Source organism: Athene noctua, chromosome 4, assembly GCF_965140245.1.
Source record: "Athene noctua chromosome 4, bAthNoc1.hap1.1, whole genome shotgun sequence".
Taxonomy (NCBI): Eukaryota; Metazoa; Chordata; class Aves; order Strigiformes; family Strigidae; genus Athene; species Athene noctua.
This window is the reverse complement of record NC_134040.1, coordinates 49789114-49805945: the sequence shown is the minus strand read 5'-3', so window position 1 is coordinate 49805945 and position 16832 is coordinate 49789114. Positions and strand designations below refer to the sequence as shown.

General features: G+C 48.1%; 1 protein-coding gene across 8 annotated transcripts in view; it reads left to right on the top strand.

The window, feature by feature from the left end:
- SHROOM3 (shroom family member 3) overlaps window positions 1–16832 on the top strand; it is a 51947-nt gene that overhangs the window by 30661 nt on the left and 4454 nt on the right. For all 8 annotated transcript variants that reach the window (XM_074905291.1, XM_074905290.1, XM_074905285.1 and 5 more), the window contains 5 exons: window positions 1582–4840; window positions 7870–7946; window positions 11447–12355; window positions 13403–13924; window positions 14766–14916. In XM_074905291.1, coding sequence (XP_074761392.1) covers window positions 1582–4840; window positions 7870–7946; window positions 11447–12355; window positions 13403–13924; window positions 14766–14916 — 4918 coding nt within the window. The remainder of the gene's footprint in view (window positions 1–1581; window positions 4841–7869; window positions 7947–11446; window positions 12356–13402; window positions 13925–14765; window positions 14917–16832) is intronic.

The following is a 16832-nucleotide window of genomic DNA, read 5'->3' as shown; positions in this document are numbered from 1 at the left end:
CTTGAAGAGGAGCACGGGGAACATCTAGTGGCCGGCTGGCCAGGGCTGTTCTGGGCATTGCCAGAGGCATTCATTTGAAACTAAAATAGAGTGGTGCATTTAAATGAGTAAACCAGCTTTATCCTGACATTTGCCATATCTCTTTCTGCCTGTCTCTGTGTTCCTCTACATCTCTCTGCAGAGCTGCTGCTTTTTTCCCTTGCGGGAAGGCTTCCTTCTGCCTTTTCTCTTCCTTAGCAGCCTTCTCCCCTCTATCTGTCCTTTGGGCTTGTCAGTGTTAATCCAGCAGGGTGGAAGTGACTGTGGCTGGGATATGATCTGGAGCAAGCTTTAGGCTTTACAGCCAACGGTTGTTAGGAAGGAGGTTACCAAACACACCTGCTGCCTCCTTGATTCTCAGGGCTGCTGTTCATGCCCAGCTCCCTGGCTGCACAGAGCAGGGTTGGTTTTGTTATCCCACTGGAGCAAAGCATGCAGAAATGGCGCTTGCCTTTCCCTGTGCCAGTTGAGGCTGCAACTTGCACCCTGGAAAACGCAGGCTCCTCTCTATTCCTGCCTCCAGTTCTGAGACTTGCCCTGCCTCCCTTCACATGGGACGGCATTCTCCTCTCCTGGTGCTTTCCTGTGGCTCTGCCAGGACAGCACATATAGTTGCACAGGCAACTAGAGAAATTTAAGGAAGGGGAGCTGGGAATAGAGGGAAGAAAACTGAAATCCTCGGGCTATGCTCCCTGGTCCTCAGTGTATTTGCTTGAATCTGGGAGGAGAGATTAGCCAAGGGAAACTCCACACAGATTTGTGATATCTCCTTGTGAGGTGTAAAAAGAGCCGTGGCTGGCACAAGGAACTCCGTTCCCACGGATAGAAAGATGTCTGAATATCCTTGGTTTTGAACACATCCCTAGCAGCCACGAGTCCTCTTTTGACACGTGTGTATCTTGGAGCAGGTGCTAAGGTGTACCTGCACCTGCTGACCTACATGAGGAGGGGGCTGTGAACACTTCCTGGGGCACTCTCAGACTGTTTCTATTGTTGCACCCCCACTTGCGTCCACGCACAAACACATGCATCTCTTCCCTGTCTTGTCAGTTTGTTTTTTCTGCAGCAAACAAACTATCCTTGGGATAGCTGAATTTCCAGGAAGCCTGCCAGGACATAGCCTTCATCTCCATAAAAAGAAATGAAATGGGGGAAAAAAAAAAAGTGATTAGATTTCCCCCCACGAGAACGCCTCTCGTGCTCCTCTCCTCCTCCTCGGTGGCGTCGGTGCTCATTCAGCTTTCCAAGTGCTTTGGATAGGTTTGATGGGTGGGGTTGATCCTCCCTGGCTCCAGAGACGCACTGTCTTTCTGTCTGTATTTCCCTCCCACCCTTCTGTGGTAAATAAGAGCCATGTGTTGCAATGTCAAGCAGTTCCTCTTTGTGAACTGGGATGACTGCAAACAGGGGATGGAGTAAGGCCCAAATATGGGTTTTCATCTGCACTTCTCAAAACTAAACATCTTGCTTCTGAGCTCACTTATAAGTTGTTGTGCCTCTCTGCTGACAGTGGGTTTTTACTCTTCTCTCACTCTTCCCCAGCTCCTCAACCAGCGATCTCTCTGGCTATGAGCATGGCTATCTGAGGAGAAGTCCTGATCAGTACAGTTCCCGGGGCAGCATGGAGAGCCTGGACCACTCCTCCCCTGGCTACCACCCTTGTCACCTGTCCCCAGCCAAATCCACCAACAGCATCGACCAGCTCTCCCACCTCCACAGCAAGAGAGACTCTGCCTACAGTTCCTTCTCCACCAACTCTAGCATCCCTGAGTATCCTGCTCCTCCGTTCAGCAAGGAGCACTCCTGCTCCACGGACAGCATGCAGTCCCGAGGTGGCCTGCAGGAGGGGATGAGGCAAGCTGACATCAGGTACGTTAAGACAGTCTACGACGCCCAACGAGGGATCTCCGAGGAGTATGAGGTGAAGTCCTCTGCCTTGCTTCCAAGCTGCGAGGCCCGGGCCTCGCTGGATGGTCATGGCCATGGCAGGCTCCACGGCTTCAGCCGGCACAATGCAGCTCCCTCCTGGGCACAGCCAGGCCAGGCCTCCTTGGACAGCAAGAGCCAGCCCCTCAAGGGGCCTCCCTTGCCTCCCACTCGCAGCGACAGCTATGCAGCCATCAGGCATCATGAAAGGCCCAGCTCATGCGCTGGTCTTGATTTGAACAAACCTGGTCGAACTCAGCCGAAAGGGGCTTGGCCTCCACTTGTCAGCACCCTATCCCAGGGGCTGCTGCTGAAAACCCCCTTTGGGGAAGGGCACCTGCACACCGTGGTGGAGAAGAGCCCAGAGAGCAGCCCTACCATGAAGCCCAAGCAGAGCTATTCCCAGCCAGCCCATCCAGGGCAGCCCCTGCTGCCTACTGGTGTCTACCCAGTACCTTCCCCGGAGCCACACTATGCCCAGGTGCCCCAGCCTTCTGCAAGCAATAATGGGACGCTTTACCCAGCTCTGGCCAAAGAAAGTGGGTACTCTCCACCTCTTCCAGCCTCTTATGACAAGGTTGTAGCCAGCAGCACCCTGGGCTCTGATGAGAATGGAAACCAAAGCACTACAAACAGATCAACCATCTTCTACCAGCCCCTAGCAGCTGAGAGAAAGCATGATGCTGCAGCAAAACTTCTCCAGCAAAAATCTCCTAGCATGACAGGCCCAGAAGTCTGCCTGACCATGTCAAGAAAGGAGGAGTTACCACCTTACAAGGTAGCACACAGCAACCGAGAGACCTCAAGTACTGCACCAGCCTCCAAACACAGTTTTCAAGCTCCACAGCCCCAGCTGAAGGATGCTAGTGAGAGGAAACCCCATTACCAGCCCAAAGAGGACTGGACGGCTGAATCCCAGGAGGACAAAAATGGCAATGCACAGAGAGACGAGAGAGATGCTGCTGCTCACCACCAGTGGGGTCACAGCAAGGCCAAGCAGTATGGCTTCTCCTCCCCACAGAACATCCCAGAGAACTCCAGGAGGCAAAATAGCTCCGAGCTAAAAGAGATGCAGCCAGGTGAAGGTTATTCCAACACCAAATTGTCATTCTTGAACAGCAGCAGTAAAGAGGAGAAGGATCACAGGGGACAGGGGCACAAACAGTGGAGTGATATGGACCCGCAGATCTTCGCAAGGCAGGAGGAGGAGGGCACAAGTGTGACTCCATTCCATGCTGCTGAGACAAAGTGCGAAGAACCCCCTTCTCCGCAGCACCCAAAGACCTCTGATTTTGGGAGGAGCCGGCTCAGCTCTAGCAGCACCCAAAGCTTTCCCTATGGCAAACCAGATGCTGGCAAGCCCCGCTGCTCAGTGCTGGAGAAGGTCAGCAAGTTTGAGCAGCGAGAGCAAAGCACTCACCGGCCCCAGAGTGCTGGTGTTCCCAGCTTCGGCCAGCACTATGGGTCGAGCAGGACAAGCCAGCCCTCCAGTGCACGGTGCTCTCTGCACAGCCTGGAGGACATGCGGAGCAAGCTCCATGAGCCTGGCCAGCTGCCCAGTGAGCCAAGCAGGGTCTCCAGCCCCTCCATCAGGAATGGGAAGCTGGAAGAGGCTGACTGGCGCCCTGTAGAGCTGCAGATGGCAGCTTCAGTGAAGCAGGGAAGACCCAGTGAATATTACAGCCTGTGTCCTGGAAATGAGGGGCAAATAAGGATAGCTCATCTACCAAGGAGTAAAAGCACATTCCAACTGGGAGGTGAGCCTGAGAAGGAGATCCTCTGGAAGGATAATGTCCCGGATGCCCATGGGTCACAGCTGGACACACCATTTAACAGGGCCTACAGGAACAGCATTAAAGATGCTCAGTCCAGGGTGCTGAGAGCCACTTCCTTCCGTCGCATCAGCCCCCCGTTCGGGAGTGCACCCAAGAGGACAACCCAGAGGCCTGCCTCAGCCCACGTGGGCATGAGGAGCACAGCGGCGTCTCCCCACACCCCAAAGGAGAGGCACAGTATCACGCCAACAGAAGGCAGCCTCTCCACCCTGGACTATGCCAAGACACAGCACATCTTGCGCATCGGGGGCCGAAAGCGGCTGACAGCAGAGCAGAAGAAACGGTCTTACTCCGAGCCGGAGAAGATGAATGAGGTGGGCATCTCTGATGGGGAGCCATCGCCCTTCTCCTTCCAAAAGAAAAGCATCCATTTTGTCTTCCCAGAGAACACAGTGGCTGACCGGCGTAAAATCTTTGAAAGGGACGGCAAAGCTTCTTCCACAGCCAGCCTCTCCAAGCCGGAGCTCAAGCAACTCCAGCAGAACGCCCTCGCCGACTACATTGAGCGCAAAACAGGGAGACGGCCATCCTCGCAAGATGTTGGACTGCTGAGGGAGCGCTCCCACAGCTCCTACCTACAGACAGGCGGCCCAGACAGCCAGAGCCTTTCCTCTGCCTCCAGCATGAATTCTCTCCAGGACCAGAACCTTTACCGCCGGAGAGAGTCGGTAGAGCGGATATCGAGGATGGGGCGGATATCTTCTACACTTCCTCCTGGGCTGATGGGCTGCTTTGATATGAGTGGAGATGAGAAAAAGACAGGGCACCTGGACAGCCCTATCACAAGCCAACCGAAAACGGAGAGATGCTGGGATTACAGACCCAAAACAGAGCTCACCAAAGGCACGCAGACAGACCCTCTGGGCATGCAGGGCCAGCCTTGCTACAGGAAGCAGGAGCCGGTCTTTGAAGCACCCTCTACCACCAGGAAATCTGGGAAATCAGTGTCTGTGGAAGACTTGCTTGATAGGTACAGCAATCAGACAGTCCCCGTGCATATACGTTCCAGATCGTCTCCCACGGCGGATAAGAAACACCAGGTATGTGGAAAACAGATCATATGTGCAGGCAAGCAGGGCGCTCTGAACCAGGGAATGAGGAGGGGTGTTGGAGAACAGGCTGACGTTCAGTCATGGCAGTTACTCTATTGGTTAGAGAGAGGTTAAATGCATGTTGAGATAGAAATAGTTCATTGCCTTTAAATTACCAGGATACTGTTTTAAACGTTTGCTGGTGGGGTATTGCTTCTTACAGCTTTCTTACTGCTGGGGCTGTATCAGGGATTTCAGAGGTGCTGGGATTTCAGTGCATATGTTGGTAGTGTGCGTGTGTTACTGCTGCTCCGGACATCCCATCTGAGGTGTCCTGTTCTTACCTATCAGCATCACTGGCAAAGCACCTCTCTGGTGGGGTGTACCATTAAGGTGGTGATAACGCTGTTGCTGCTTTTCTGCCTTAGCCCACTTTCCTGGTGCAAAGCAGAGAAGATTAAAGGCTGCTTGAAATTGCTCTGGATTCCACTGTGCCTGACAGTGCTGGGAAATGCTCAATGAAGGCACTGCCAAGTAACTATTATATTTTGCCTCCAGCCCTGGAGGGCAACACTGCAGAGAAGACTTAGTGGAGACACTGGCCACTCTTTCCATGTCCCCTGCTTGGCAGTTGGGAACATTGCACTGATGTCACAAATGGGGAATTCAACTGACTCCCGTGATGGTAAATAGTAGGAACAGGCTAACTTCTTAAAGAACAACTTAAGAACTTAACAACTTAACTCTTCAGCTGGCTGAAATCTTTTCAGACCTATTTAGGTAACTGCAGCTGGTCAAGCCGTGCAGATTTACAGCAGTGGTGGGTCTGCTGCTCCATCCCCATTTCCATGCCAGACTCCATTCACCACAGGGAGAAGGAGGAAACAACCGAAACGTGTGGACAGGCTCCTCACTCCAAATAGTCTGAGAGTTTGGACAGTCTCCCATATTTACAGGGCAGCTGAGATCCAGGACATTTCCTTCTACTCTTGCACTTGCTCTGGCCCAGAATAGGTTATCTAGGTGCAACAAAGTGGTATTGAGTCAAGTAATGCCAAGGAGTCTCTGGGCAGCGTCTCCCAGAAACAGGCCAAACCAAGGTGCGGGGCTAGGAGCCATCCTCACAGATTTGTTGTGCACTTCATTCTAAATGTCCTCCCTGGACAGACCTCAGATCCTACACTACGTTTTTAAATAGAATTTATCTAGAATATCAAGTGACTGGAATGCATTTCCATAACCACTGCTGTCTCATCCCATCATCACTATTTTTCCACACCAGCCAGACATCAGGCTCATCTGTGCAATTTTGTCACGCTTGCTGATCATGAAGCCTTGCATTCAGTAAGAGGACAGTCCTTAAGAAAGAGTTAGGGTGGAGGCCAAGCTGCAACTCTTTCTCTGCCTCCCGGAACAGTCAGAGTGGCAACAAAAACAGGCAACCAGAAAGAGAAAAATCACTAAAATGTACTTTTCAAAGACAGCTTGCACGATGAGCAACCCTAGTTCATTTTTACCCAACCCCTCTCTCAGGCAGGGGGACATACAGGGTGGTTTTTGAGATCCTTATTTCCCCCTTGTTGGCGCATTTTTAATCTTGGATACATTCAGCAGCCAAGCCAGAGTTTCTGCTTGCTGGAAGCTGGCTTGAGGAAGACAATGAACAGCACTGCAGACCTGCTCACAGGGTCTTAGTTCAAGTGTAGAAGAGGAGAGCCCTTACTGCTGTTTCCCAGAGTGATTTAGCTGTATCTGCTTCTGAAATGAGAATTTAGTCCCGTAGGCAGCAGCAAAGCACTTAAATCCTAATGCAAGAAAGCATGTTTGACTTCCAGCATATACACCAATCCATAAGTGTCTGTTTGAAAGGGAAGTATATGTTTAAGTGCTCTCTTAATTAGGATTGTTTCTGATCTGTCTCCAATACAAAACCACAGCTATAAAAGCAGGGGACAAAGCCAAAGCAACAGGGTGATTTCCACACCCCACCCCCCCCACCCCCCCCGATTTTTTGTGGGAAATGTTTATTTCCAGTTTAGCAGCAGACTTCTCTGCCTCACTGTATGTTTCTAGGGTCCTTGTGTACAGTCTAATGTTCCTTTCAGGCTGCATATAAATCACATTGCAATGTCACTGTAGGAATTTGTTTAAAGATAGCCATGTGGAATGACTAGCTCTCAGTCTTCAGAATGCATTCTCAGCTTTCCTTCCTCTCTGCTTTTTTAGTCTGTCTCAGCTTGCATATCTCTCAGCTCCCAGACTCTTATATCAAGATCTGCACTTACCGTCCCTCTGCAGCAACGCTGACCAAAAAACCAAATTACTAAGGGTGTGTGCAAGGAGGCCCTGGAATGCTCTCTGCTGGAGAGATTGTATGGGAGAAAATACCCACCTCTTCAAAAGCAGGCTTGGTTTGCTTTCATGTCTAGTAATAGCCTGGTGTCCTGTGGTGGGAGCTCTAGGGCAGAGAGTCAGATTCACAAAGGTATTTCAGCTGCAAAATCTATCTGGTTTTAGATGACATAAATGCCTAAAGAGGAGGTAGTTCCTGCGCTATGGTTTTCAAAAGAACCAAGTGCCAGACTTCGTGATGTTTTTCAGCACCTCTGCCTGTGGCTGGAATTTCCAGCTTTTGTGGCATTCAGCATCTCTGCATTTCAGTCCTGTTTTGGCACTGGGCTTGGGCACAGATTGTTCGCTGTTTAGCTTCCCCAGTTAAGGCTGCTTCAGTGCTTGCATATAAAACAGATGTGAATGCCCAGGTCCCACTGACACCATTGAGCATGTTTTTAGAAGAGGCAAGGACTTTCTGAGAGGTTTTTAAAAAACATTTCTCCAAGTAAGTCTGCCTGTTGGTCCACAATCCATCCAGAAAAAGGCAGACAGGACCTCTAGCAGGAGTAGGGAGAGCAGTATGCCATGATAGTTTTCCTCCCATCTGTCTATGGCACGTGCTGTGCTCTCTTACTAGGAAGCATCAGTGTTTTGTTATTTTGTTTTGCTTTCTGTTCACTGCTAATACTGTCTTTGCACTCCAGGACCTGCTGAGAAGGGAAAGCAGTGAATTTGGCCCCATGGTGAGAGATCCTTTCTATGTGGTCAGCGCAGGAGCCAGGTGGGTATATGTTATGTCCACTTTGTCATGGCAGGGTCAGCTCTTGCCATCCTGCTGCTAGCAGCAGTTGTCATGTGTTGTTTGTATAAACGGATGGATCATGACAAACTAAAGAAAACATCTGCACAGACACAGTTCTGGGCGTGCTGTGCCCAGCAGAGGTAGGAGGAGTAAGTTGCTGTGAGCTTTTTTTTCACTATAGACATTAATTCACTACCAAGTCATCCTCATGTCATATTGGAGCATGTTTCTGCAGCAAATTTCCAGTTACGTAACTTCCAAAATGTGTTTGATCTGCTGTTAGAACTCACATCCAGATACTATCATAACCGAAGGATTCTGAAGGAAAAAATACCTTGATGTCCCACGCTGTCTGGTTTTCTCCAGTCCAGGATGCTACCTCCCCAAAAGCAAGTGAACATTTGCATGGACTAAAACCAGGAGATTTAATTGATCTTGTTGAACTGGGGGCTTGCGTTCAGGCTGCTTTCCTTTGTGCAGGCTGGGTATTTTGCTCAGCAACAGGGGAGAGATATTTAAAAAAAAAAAAACAAAACCAGAAAAGTGTAATCATAAAACTGGAAACATTAGGACTTATGTAACTATCCACTTAGCAGTGGATTGTTTTGAAGTTAACTAGAAATGAAGTTCATCTTGCTGTATTTACATTTAAATAATAAATAGATGTTTGCCCTAAGCTCTGAGTGCCCAAACAGCTAACTCATATTACAGTAAAAACCATCAAGAGGGACTAAAAGAATTACTCACAAAGGAGCTCTGTTTCTCACAAACTTGCAGTAAATGTCTCTGTTGTCACAGTGGGAATTAACACTGCTGTCTCCAAAGGTTTCACCAGGGAGCTCTGGATCAGGAAGCGACTGTAAGAAGTAGAGGAAGGCTCCTAGTCTAGCTGGATCTTACTTCTGACTGGCTGGCCATTTTTACCCCTAAGAAGACATAAATGTTGTTTTAGAGGAACTCAATCTGCCTTCAGGCACATCCTTTTTATCATTATTTAAAACACACCCATTTACTTGGATTTGGAATAACATTTTCCATTTTTTTGCCTAAGAGAACAATACAGCTGTTTTATTTCATCCCGCCTCTCCATTTCTTCTAGAGACAGCATTTCATAATTTTTCTCAATAACTACTTGCAGTATCCTTGTTTCCCCACCCCATCCCCCCCAACCTATTTTCCAAATAATGGGATTGAACACTCAGGCTGAAAACAAGTTTATTGGGGCACGAAATGTAGGTTTCTCATTTTTATGCTTCACTGCACAAAGATTATTGATATTAACTTAACAGTTTTATGATGTTTCTGCTGCATAGGCATGCAGCACACTCTGCAAGCACATTTATTCTGGGAGATGTGAGGCTGCTTTCCCTTCCCAGTCAGAATTGGATTTCCCAAAAGATAAAACAGAAGGATGGGAGAAGACAGGAAAAAGCCCTTGGCTTTGAGGACACAGGGTCCCACTACACAGCCTGCAAATCACTCCCTATGAGCCTCAGCTGCTGAGTGATTTTTCTTGTGCTACTGCACCTGAAATGACCTAAAAGAGAATGGACATGAGTTTTGGAAGCCAGAGGGCTCTGGCTGTGCACTGCTGAATCCTGCAGAAGTTTTACATTTAACTTTCAGTGAGAAGGAGATCTGAATCCTTTGCAGACTGAAAGGGACAAGTAGACCAGGACCTTACCCATGTCTCAGTGATTCACAGAAGGAATTCCACTATTAGGACACTGTTGAATGTTCCCTGCCCCACTGTGAGTATTTCACAGTCTGGTACATAAGGGATTATTGTAGCATCTTTCATCCATCCCTTAAGAGGTGCAGTCTTTGTCTCTCCTGTGATTGTTAGCCCAAAATAGCTGGTTCTCTAGTCAGTCCTCTCTCATCTAACCATCACCATCCTACCACTATCTACAGAGACTCCATGCACAGGCCCTTCAGGGAAGGCAGTAGCAGGCAGTAGGAATTACATGTCTAGGTTTCTTTGGGACACAGCGGCTTAATGTGCTGGGGAGGACATGGGATCATCCCCACCACCTCTCTTGCGCATGGAGGAAACTGTCAAATGGTGAAGTTAAGGAAACACTGGTCACCAATCACTTGGTCCAGTCACACGTGCTCTATGACTTATGCTACTCCCCAGGTGTCGTACAATAGCTGTCTTGTAAACACTGTTGGAAACAGTTGTTGCTCCACCAGTTTTAGAATCCACAGTTGCTTCCACTGTAGGAGAGATCTTTCAATTAGAGAATTACCATCTGGTGTTTCTGAGAAACACGGAGCATCTGAAAGGAATACACATTGCTACTGTCCAGGAACCACAGACAATACCAAGAGTAGTCTGTCTGGGATGTTTACCCACCCCCAAGCAAAGGCTGCCAAATTCTATTCTCAGTTTCACCAGAATAAAGCCAGAATGTCTTTGACAAAGTTGTTCTTAATTTGTACCAGTACATCTGAGAGCAAATTTGGGACCCATGTCTCAAACATCAGAGATTGGCATTGTTGTTTTATTTGAACAGTACATCTCAAGAACAGAAAATATATTGGCAGTAGAGTTTTACTGTATTCTATTGTTTTATGATATGGCCTCATGTTTTAAGGCTGTCGTCTCTTGCATCTGCTAATGGTATTATTACTGCTCATTTTGTTTTCCCGCTAAACAGCCATACAGGCAAGTAGGGCTGCCTATGTACCCTGAGCAGGATCCTCACTTCAAAGGCCAGACACTGTTTCTCAGACCCACATGAGAATGAGAAAGACCTGGAAGGAATAATTTAATCTGCTGGCCTTGCAGCCTTAACATCCGTTTGCATTTGAAGTGTTTTGGCTTTGGTTATTGTAACACCTGCCTATTTGAGTGGGGCTCTTTTTTCCAACAGGATTCCAGGGTTGTAAAAGTTTGAGGATTTTTTTTCTCCTTAGTCAAAACAGTGAATTCTTTGGCTTCTCTTTGTTCTCTGAGACAGTTGAATCATTTTAATGGCACCTTTCTGAAAGGATCAGATAATGTTATGGGAATTTTTGGCCCATAAAGCTGAAATTCTTAAAATTATCAGCAATTGACAATGGAGTTTGATGATAGATAATATCTAGTAGTCTGTCTTACAGTAGTTGCTACTAGCCTTATCTGTAACAAACAGAATTCAAAGCAAGGGTGGAAAGCACTTAGGTTTTCTGAAAATTTTTTCTGTCAAGTTATTGCTGTGATGTTACTACCTGTGTGCTACCTGTGTGTGTGTGTGATCTAGCACACACTGAAAATGACGTGAGATGGCGAGCAGGAATGGATCTGGCTCTGTGTCCCTAGCATTAGTAGACTGGACTTTAGTACCAGTTTCAAAGCACAGCTGCACCTCACCTAGATCAGCAGGCACTGACCCAGGCCTCAGATACTGTTGCGTAATTTGCTCATTAAGGAGGTGTTTTTCTGGCTCATTGATTAATTATTAATCTTATCATGGTCTGTCTCTTGGTATTAGGTCTTCCAGCAAGCAAGAAAGAAGCCACTCAGAAAAGATGGTGCTTACAAGTTATTATCCCCATCCTCCCCACATCAGTGAGGTTGTCACTGGGTCCACCACACTGACCGAGAACCCCAAGCTCTCAGAACTTCCCAGACCAGATAGCAGGACTTCTGCATTTGTCCCATCCCCAACAGAGGCAAGGGGTCACTATCCTGAGCAAAAGCAAGGCTTTAAACCCTTGTTCCTTAACCTTACTCCTTCTGGATCTGGCCAGACCTCCCCTAATACCCAGAGTCCCTCAGACTTCCAGAGCACAGGTGATGGCCAGGCTCTGAGACAGCACTATGCCAAACGAGATGCTGTTCCCCCTGAGGGCAACGGTAATATTCAGGCACAGTCTTTGGATGCTGTCCAGGATAGATCAGCCGAGACTCCCATAGAAGAAATTATGTGGAGAAGGAAAGGCGGGCTGCTTCACAGATCACTCCCACCCAAAGTGGTGTGGGCTCATTCAGTCAAAGACAATAGCTACCCAAGGACTACGGTGTCTCCTCCAGCAGCTGGGCCAAAGTTCTCCCAGAGGTGGCAGTCCCTGCCAACACAGAGCAGCACTTCTTCTGACCCAGAGACTCCTCCCCAGGGGACAACCCATCTCCGGATCTCAGAGTCAGCCCTGCAGCTCACGCCCCCGCCATTGTTGCAGGATGATGAAGATGACGAGGTTTTTGTCATGCCTTCCCAGCCCGGTGTCATTGCTCCACCCTTCTCACCCCCACTGCCATCCCGTCCTTTTCCTGAGCTGAGCTCTTGCACTTCTGCAAACAGCAAGGAGGAATTCCCACCTCCTCCCCCACTGATGGTGCTTGAGGGGAATGGGGCAGCTGGAGACAAATCCACCAGGCTCTCACAGGAGGCCAAAATGAGGTAAGGGAGAGCTGTAATGCAGTGTCTCAGGCATTGTAGGGCCATATACAGTAAGATATGTGGGTCTCCAGACAAATGTGACTGACCTCTGCAGCTCTGCGTGCCACAATGACCCACCCGCAGCTGCCGGCTGAGTGGGAAGCTCATGTGCACACATTATAAGGGGAGAGGGACAGACAGACAGACTCAGTGCTGCTTGGCTCTGCTGGCTGCCAAGAGTGGTGTCAAATCGTGTGGCCAGAGCAGGAGACAAAGCAAGAAGGCAAAAAGCTTTGCAGCCCATCAGCAGATGCACTGACAGGTGCTTAGCCGACAGGGCAAGGGGCATTATGGGTGAGAAGCTATCCTGGTCTCATTCTCCCTCCAGTTACCATGTAGATTTCAGTGGATTTGCTTCTTGCTCGCTCCAGCATGAAGAGTTAAAATGGCTGCTGGCTGCTTCTGGTTACTGGTTTTTGAGAGAGAACTATGAAAATCCATTATGGTTTTTCCAAACAGTTAGTTTCCCAGAATACATTTTAGACCTGGCACAAAATAATGCTGTTATGAAACAGTGACCATCTGCCAAGAATTGACAACACAAATATGTCACAGTCACACTCTATAGTAAATTTTTCCTGAAGGATAGGACTTCGGGCTAGGTGCCCAGCTGATTTAACTGCTTCCCTTGCTCCCAAGGAGCTGCTCTTATTTCCGTCTGGGAAGAACCTGGCCAGGGTTGTAGTAATGATTGGTTTTTCCAACGGGTAGAGACTGCTCAGGATGGTGAGATGCAATGTCCCCAGCCTGTGAGCAGAAAACAAAATGTCTTGTCTCTTACAAGTTCTTTCTGTGTTGGAACAACAAAACAGCAGTGTCCAGGTTGAGGAGACAGTATGCTTCTGGTGCCAGTAGCTTCATAATGTGGGCCTTTCCTTGTTGAAATGAGAAGTAAGACACAAAAATAAGTGAGAAAGAAAGTTTACTTGTCTTAGGCTTTCACCATGTGTTCACAATGGTCCTGTGTGGTAAGTTTATCTTCATCTCACAGAATTTTTCTGTCCATAGCAGCTTCAAAAGCTTTCCCAAAGACCTGGCCGAGAGGGAAATAACAGGGTTGGGCACCAGTATTGGTGAAGATCAGTGGCCCCTCTTGCCACCTGCATCAAAAAGGACTAGCTCTCCATCTGCTGTGGGTAAGCAGCACCAGTTACCTGCTTCTTCTGAAGGGCCTCAAAGTGCTGATAGACAGCCCATACTTCAACCTGAAGATAACCACAGAGAGCCAGTGACCATCACCAGAGAGTCAGAAAATGGCAGCTCGGACTCCAGGATACTACTCGGCGCAGCACCTCCAGTGAAGACAAAGAAAAAGACCCCAGAGGATATTAAGTCAGAGGCTCTAGCAAAAGAAATTGTCCATAAAGACAAGTCTCTGGCTGATATCCTGGATCCAGATTCCAAAATGAAGACAACCATGGACTTAATGGAAGGGCTTTTTCCTGGTGGAACCAGCTTGCTGAAGGAGAACAACATGAAAAGGAAGATGACGCAAAAGAAAGATAGCAGGACAGCAGTCGAAGATGACATGTAAGCACTGCTTATTTGGGCTGTGGGGCAATGTTGCAGCAGAACTCGCTGCTTGCTTGCTTTGAAGGACAAGCCTGTGCTGAATTTTTCTGCATCTGTATAGGTGGGTGCTGGCGGAGAGTGAGTTCCTCAGGTGTGAGGACTGGCAGTGCGTTTCTCCATGCCCTTTCTCATGAGCTTGGCTGCATGTATGGCCTTTGAGCTCACCTCTCTGGCTGTGCGTGGAAATCAACACTGAGCCTGATAAAGGGCAGGAAATAAACCATCTCTGGAGATGTTATTTGATCTTGCTATCTTAACCTTTGTAATCTGAAGCAATTCAGTCCAAAGCAAAGTAACAGAAATATGAGAGTAAAATCAGGACCAAAACAGTGGTGGGCAGAAAGATAATAAGAGACCAAATTTTGGAAGGAGGTATGGGGGCACCTACTTATTACAGGGGGATGCAAAGATCAGCCCAAGTCCTCCAGTATGGTTTTTTTTAAGATAGAGACTCCCAAGTGACAGCTGGAGAACCATATAGAAATAAGTTTTAATACTTCATGCCAGATCAATCTAGCCATCACTAGCTGAGCTGTGCTGGTTTACCTTCAGCAAGGATCTGATCCTGTATCTGATCCTGTTAACCAGTCACCATTTAAAGAGAGCAGCGGTGCTGTTCTGTGCAGTGGAGAGATGGGAAAGCAGCTGACATGCACCCTCTGATGGCAGGAATCGGCCATTTCATTTGCAGTTCGTAACACTGAGAAGGTACCAAAGAGGGAGTGCTGGAGAACCATAGATCTAGGCACGGCAAAAAGTCAGGCTCAGGCTGAACTCCCTTTTCTTCACTGTGGTGTAGGAGAGAAGAAAAGGAAGCTCCTGTAACCCTGGTCACCTGTCCTGCTTATTACAGTGTCTCTGCACCCAAAGCAGAACTGTTGAATAAAATCAAGGACTTGCCAGAAGAAGTAGGTGAGGAAGAGGACCTGCTGGACATCAATGAGAAGAAGGTAAATTCAGCACACACCACCATTTGCTGGTTACATTCCTGCAATAATAATAAGTCCTTAAGTAAGTGCATTTCTATTTGATGTCAGCTTTTGGCAGTCTCAAGTTGCTTAGGGGCTGAGTACATTTAGGCCACCTACAGAGCTTCATTATTGGTGACCCAGATTGAATGAAGAGAGCTAATCTGAGTACTTACTGCAAATCTGAGTACAAATCTTGCACAACCCTGAGGCAGGCCTGTATTATGCCAAATGCTGAGCTGAGTGTACAGGTTGTAAGAGGCAGTCCCTATCCCACTGCAAGCAAGGAAAAGGGAAAGATGAAGTGACTTGAGCAAGGACTTCAGGTTGAGAGAGTTGGGGTTCAGCCTGGAGAAGAGAAGGCTCCAGGGAGACCTTATAGCGGCCTTCCAGTACTTAAAGGGGACCTGCTGAAAGCTGGGGAGGGGCTCCTTATCAGGGAGTGTAGGGAGAGGATGAGGGGTAATGGTTTTAAACTGAAAGAGGGTAGATTTAGATTTAGATTTAGATTTAGATACTGGGAAGAAATTCTTTACTCTGAAGGTGGTGAGACACTGGCACAGGTTGCGCAGAGCAGCTGTGGCTGCCCCCTCCCTGGCAGTGTTCCAGGCCAGGTTGGACGGGGCTTTGAGCAACCTGGTCTAGTGGAAGGTGTCCCTGGTGATGGCAGGGGGGTTGGAACCAGATGATCTCTAAAGTCTCTTCCAACCCAAACCATTCTGTAATCCTATTCTATGGTAAAGACAGCTGGGATTAGAAACAGGAACAGAGTCCAGCTAGTGACTGCAGAGTGCATGAGGTTTCACCCTAGGATTTTCCTCTTCAGTGAAGCCAGTTTAACCATTTTACCTTCTGTCTGCACTTACTGTCTCCAAAGAAACACTGGTTACTCTTTTTTCCCCCCCACACTTCATTGTTTCACTGACCTGCTGAAAGCCATGTGCACCTCAGCAGCTCAGTTAGCACAACCTCAATGTGATGACATGGGTGGGAGGAGAGCAGAGCAGGAGAGGAGAAAACATTTTCCTCTCTTATTGCAGTTACATTTCACTGAGGAATGGCCCCTGCAGTTCTTGCTGTAGGCTTGGGTGCTCTGTCTTCCAGGGCTTTTGCAGGGCCTTCTAATTTGCCCCTGTGGTTGTCTAACATTTGTTATCTGGTAATTACAGACATGTTGCGAAGCTGGCAAATCCCGAGGAGCCACAGGCAGGTAGCTGCCTGTCTGTGCTTCCCTTCACACACCTACTACTTTATGTCAAAAGCAGCTGTGCCTGTCTGTAAATTTAAAACATCCTACATTGCACTGGACAGAGTAGCACAGTCCATAGTTCATGCTGTTTGTCCAACAGCAGAGTTTAAACATATTGAAGGGTACAAATATTTGTGCAAGTTCCATATGCTGTAAATATTGTACTTAATTCTTCCTGCACTAAAACCAAGCATGGATTTAAAGAAAGGCTCCCAAACTCAGCCTCTCTGTCAAAGTTCAGAGAATACATGTGAGTCTAGCACAACTCCACATTTTCTCTCTGGGTCCTCATGCCACGTGTAAAACAGAGAAGACGGGAGGCTGAGTGATATTTGCAACCATGCAATTTGTCCTGCAGCCCTGACTTGGAGAGCTCACCTCTCTTTTTCATATTGCCTTACTGTGTCTGTTTTCAGCTTTTATCTGCTAAGCAAAATCTGCTCCCTACTGGGATTTAATGACAGCTAGAATGGGACCTCTATCAGAGTGCTTTGTAACACAAATCAGGAGTACTAAGTGGGTAGATGAGCACTATTCTGTGGAGGATTTGAGGTGCAGGTAGGATCCTGTCAAGTCTTTAGGAGCTGTTGGACCAGGCCACTGGAATGGGTCAGAGACACTCACGTGCCTGCCATCTCTTATTTCTGTG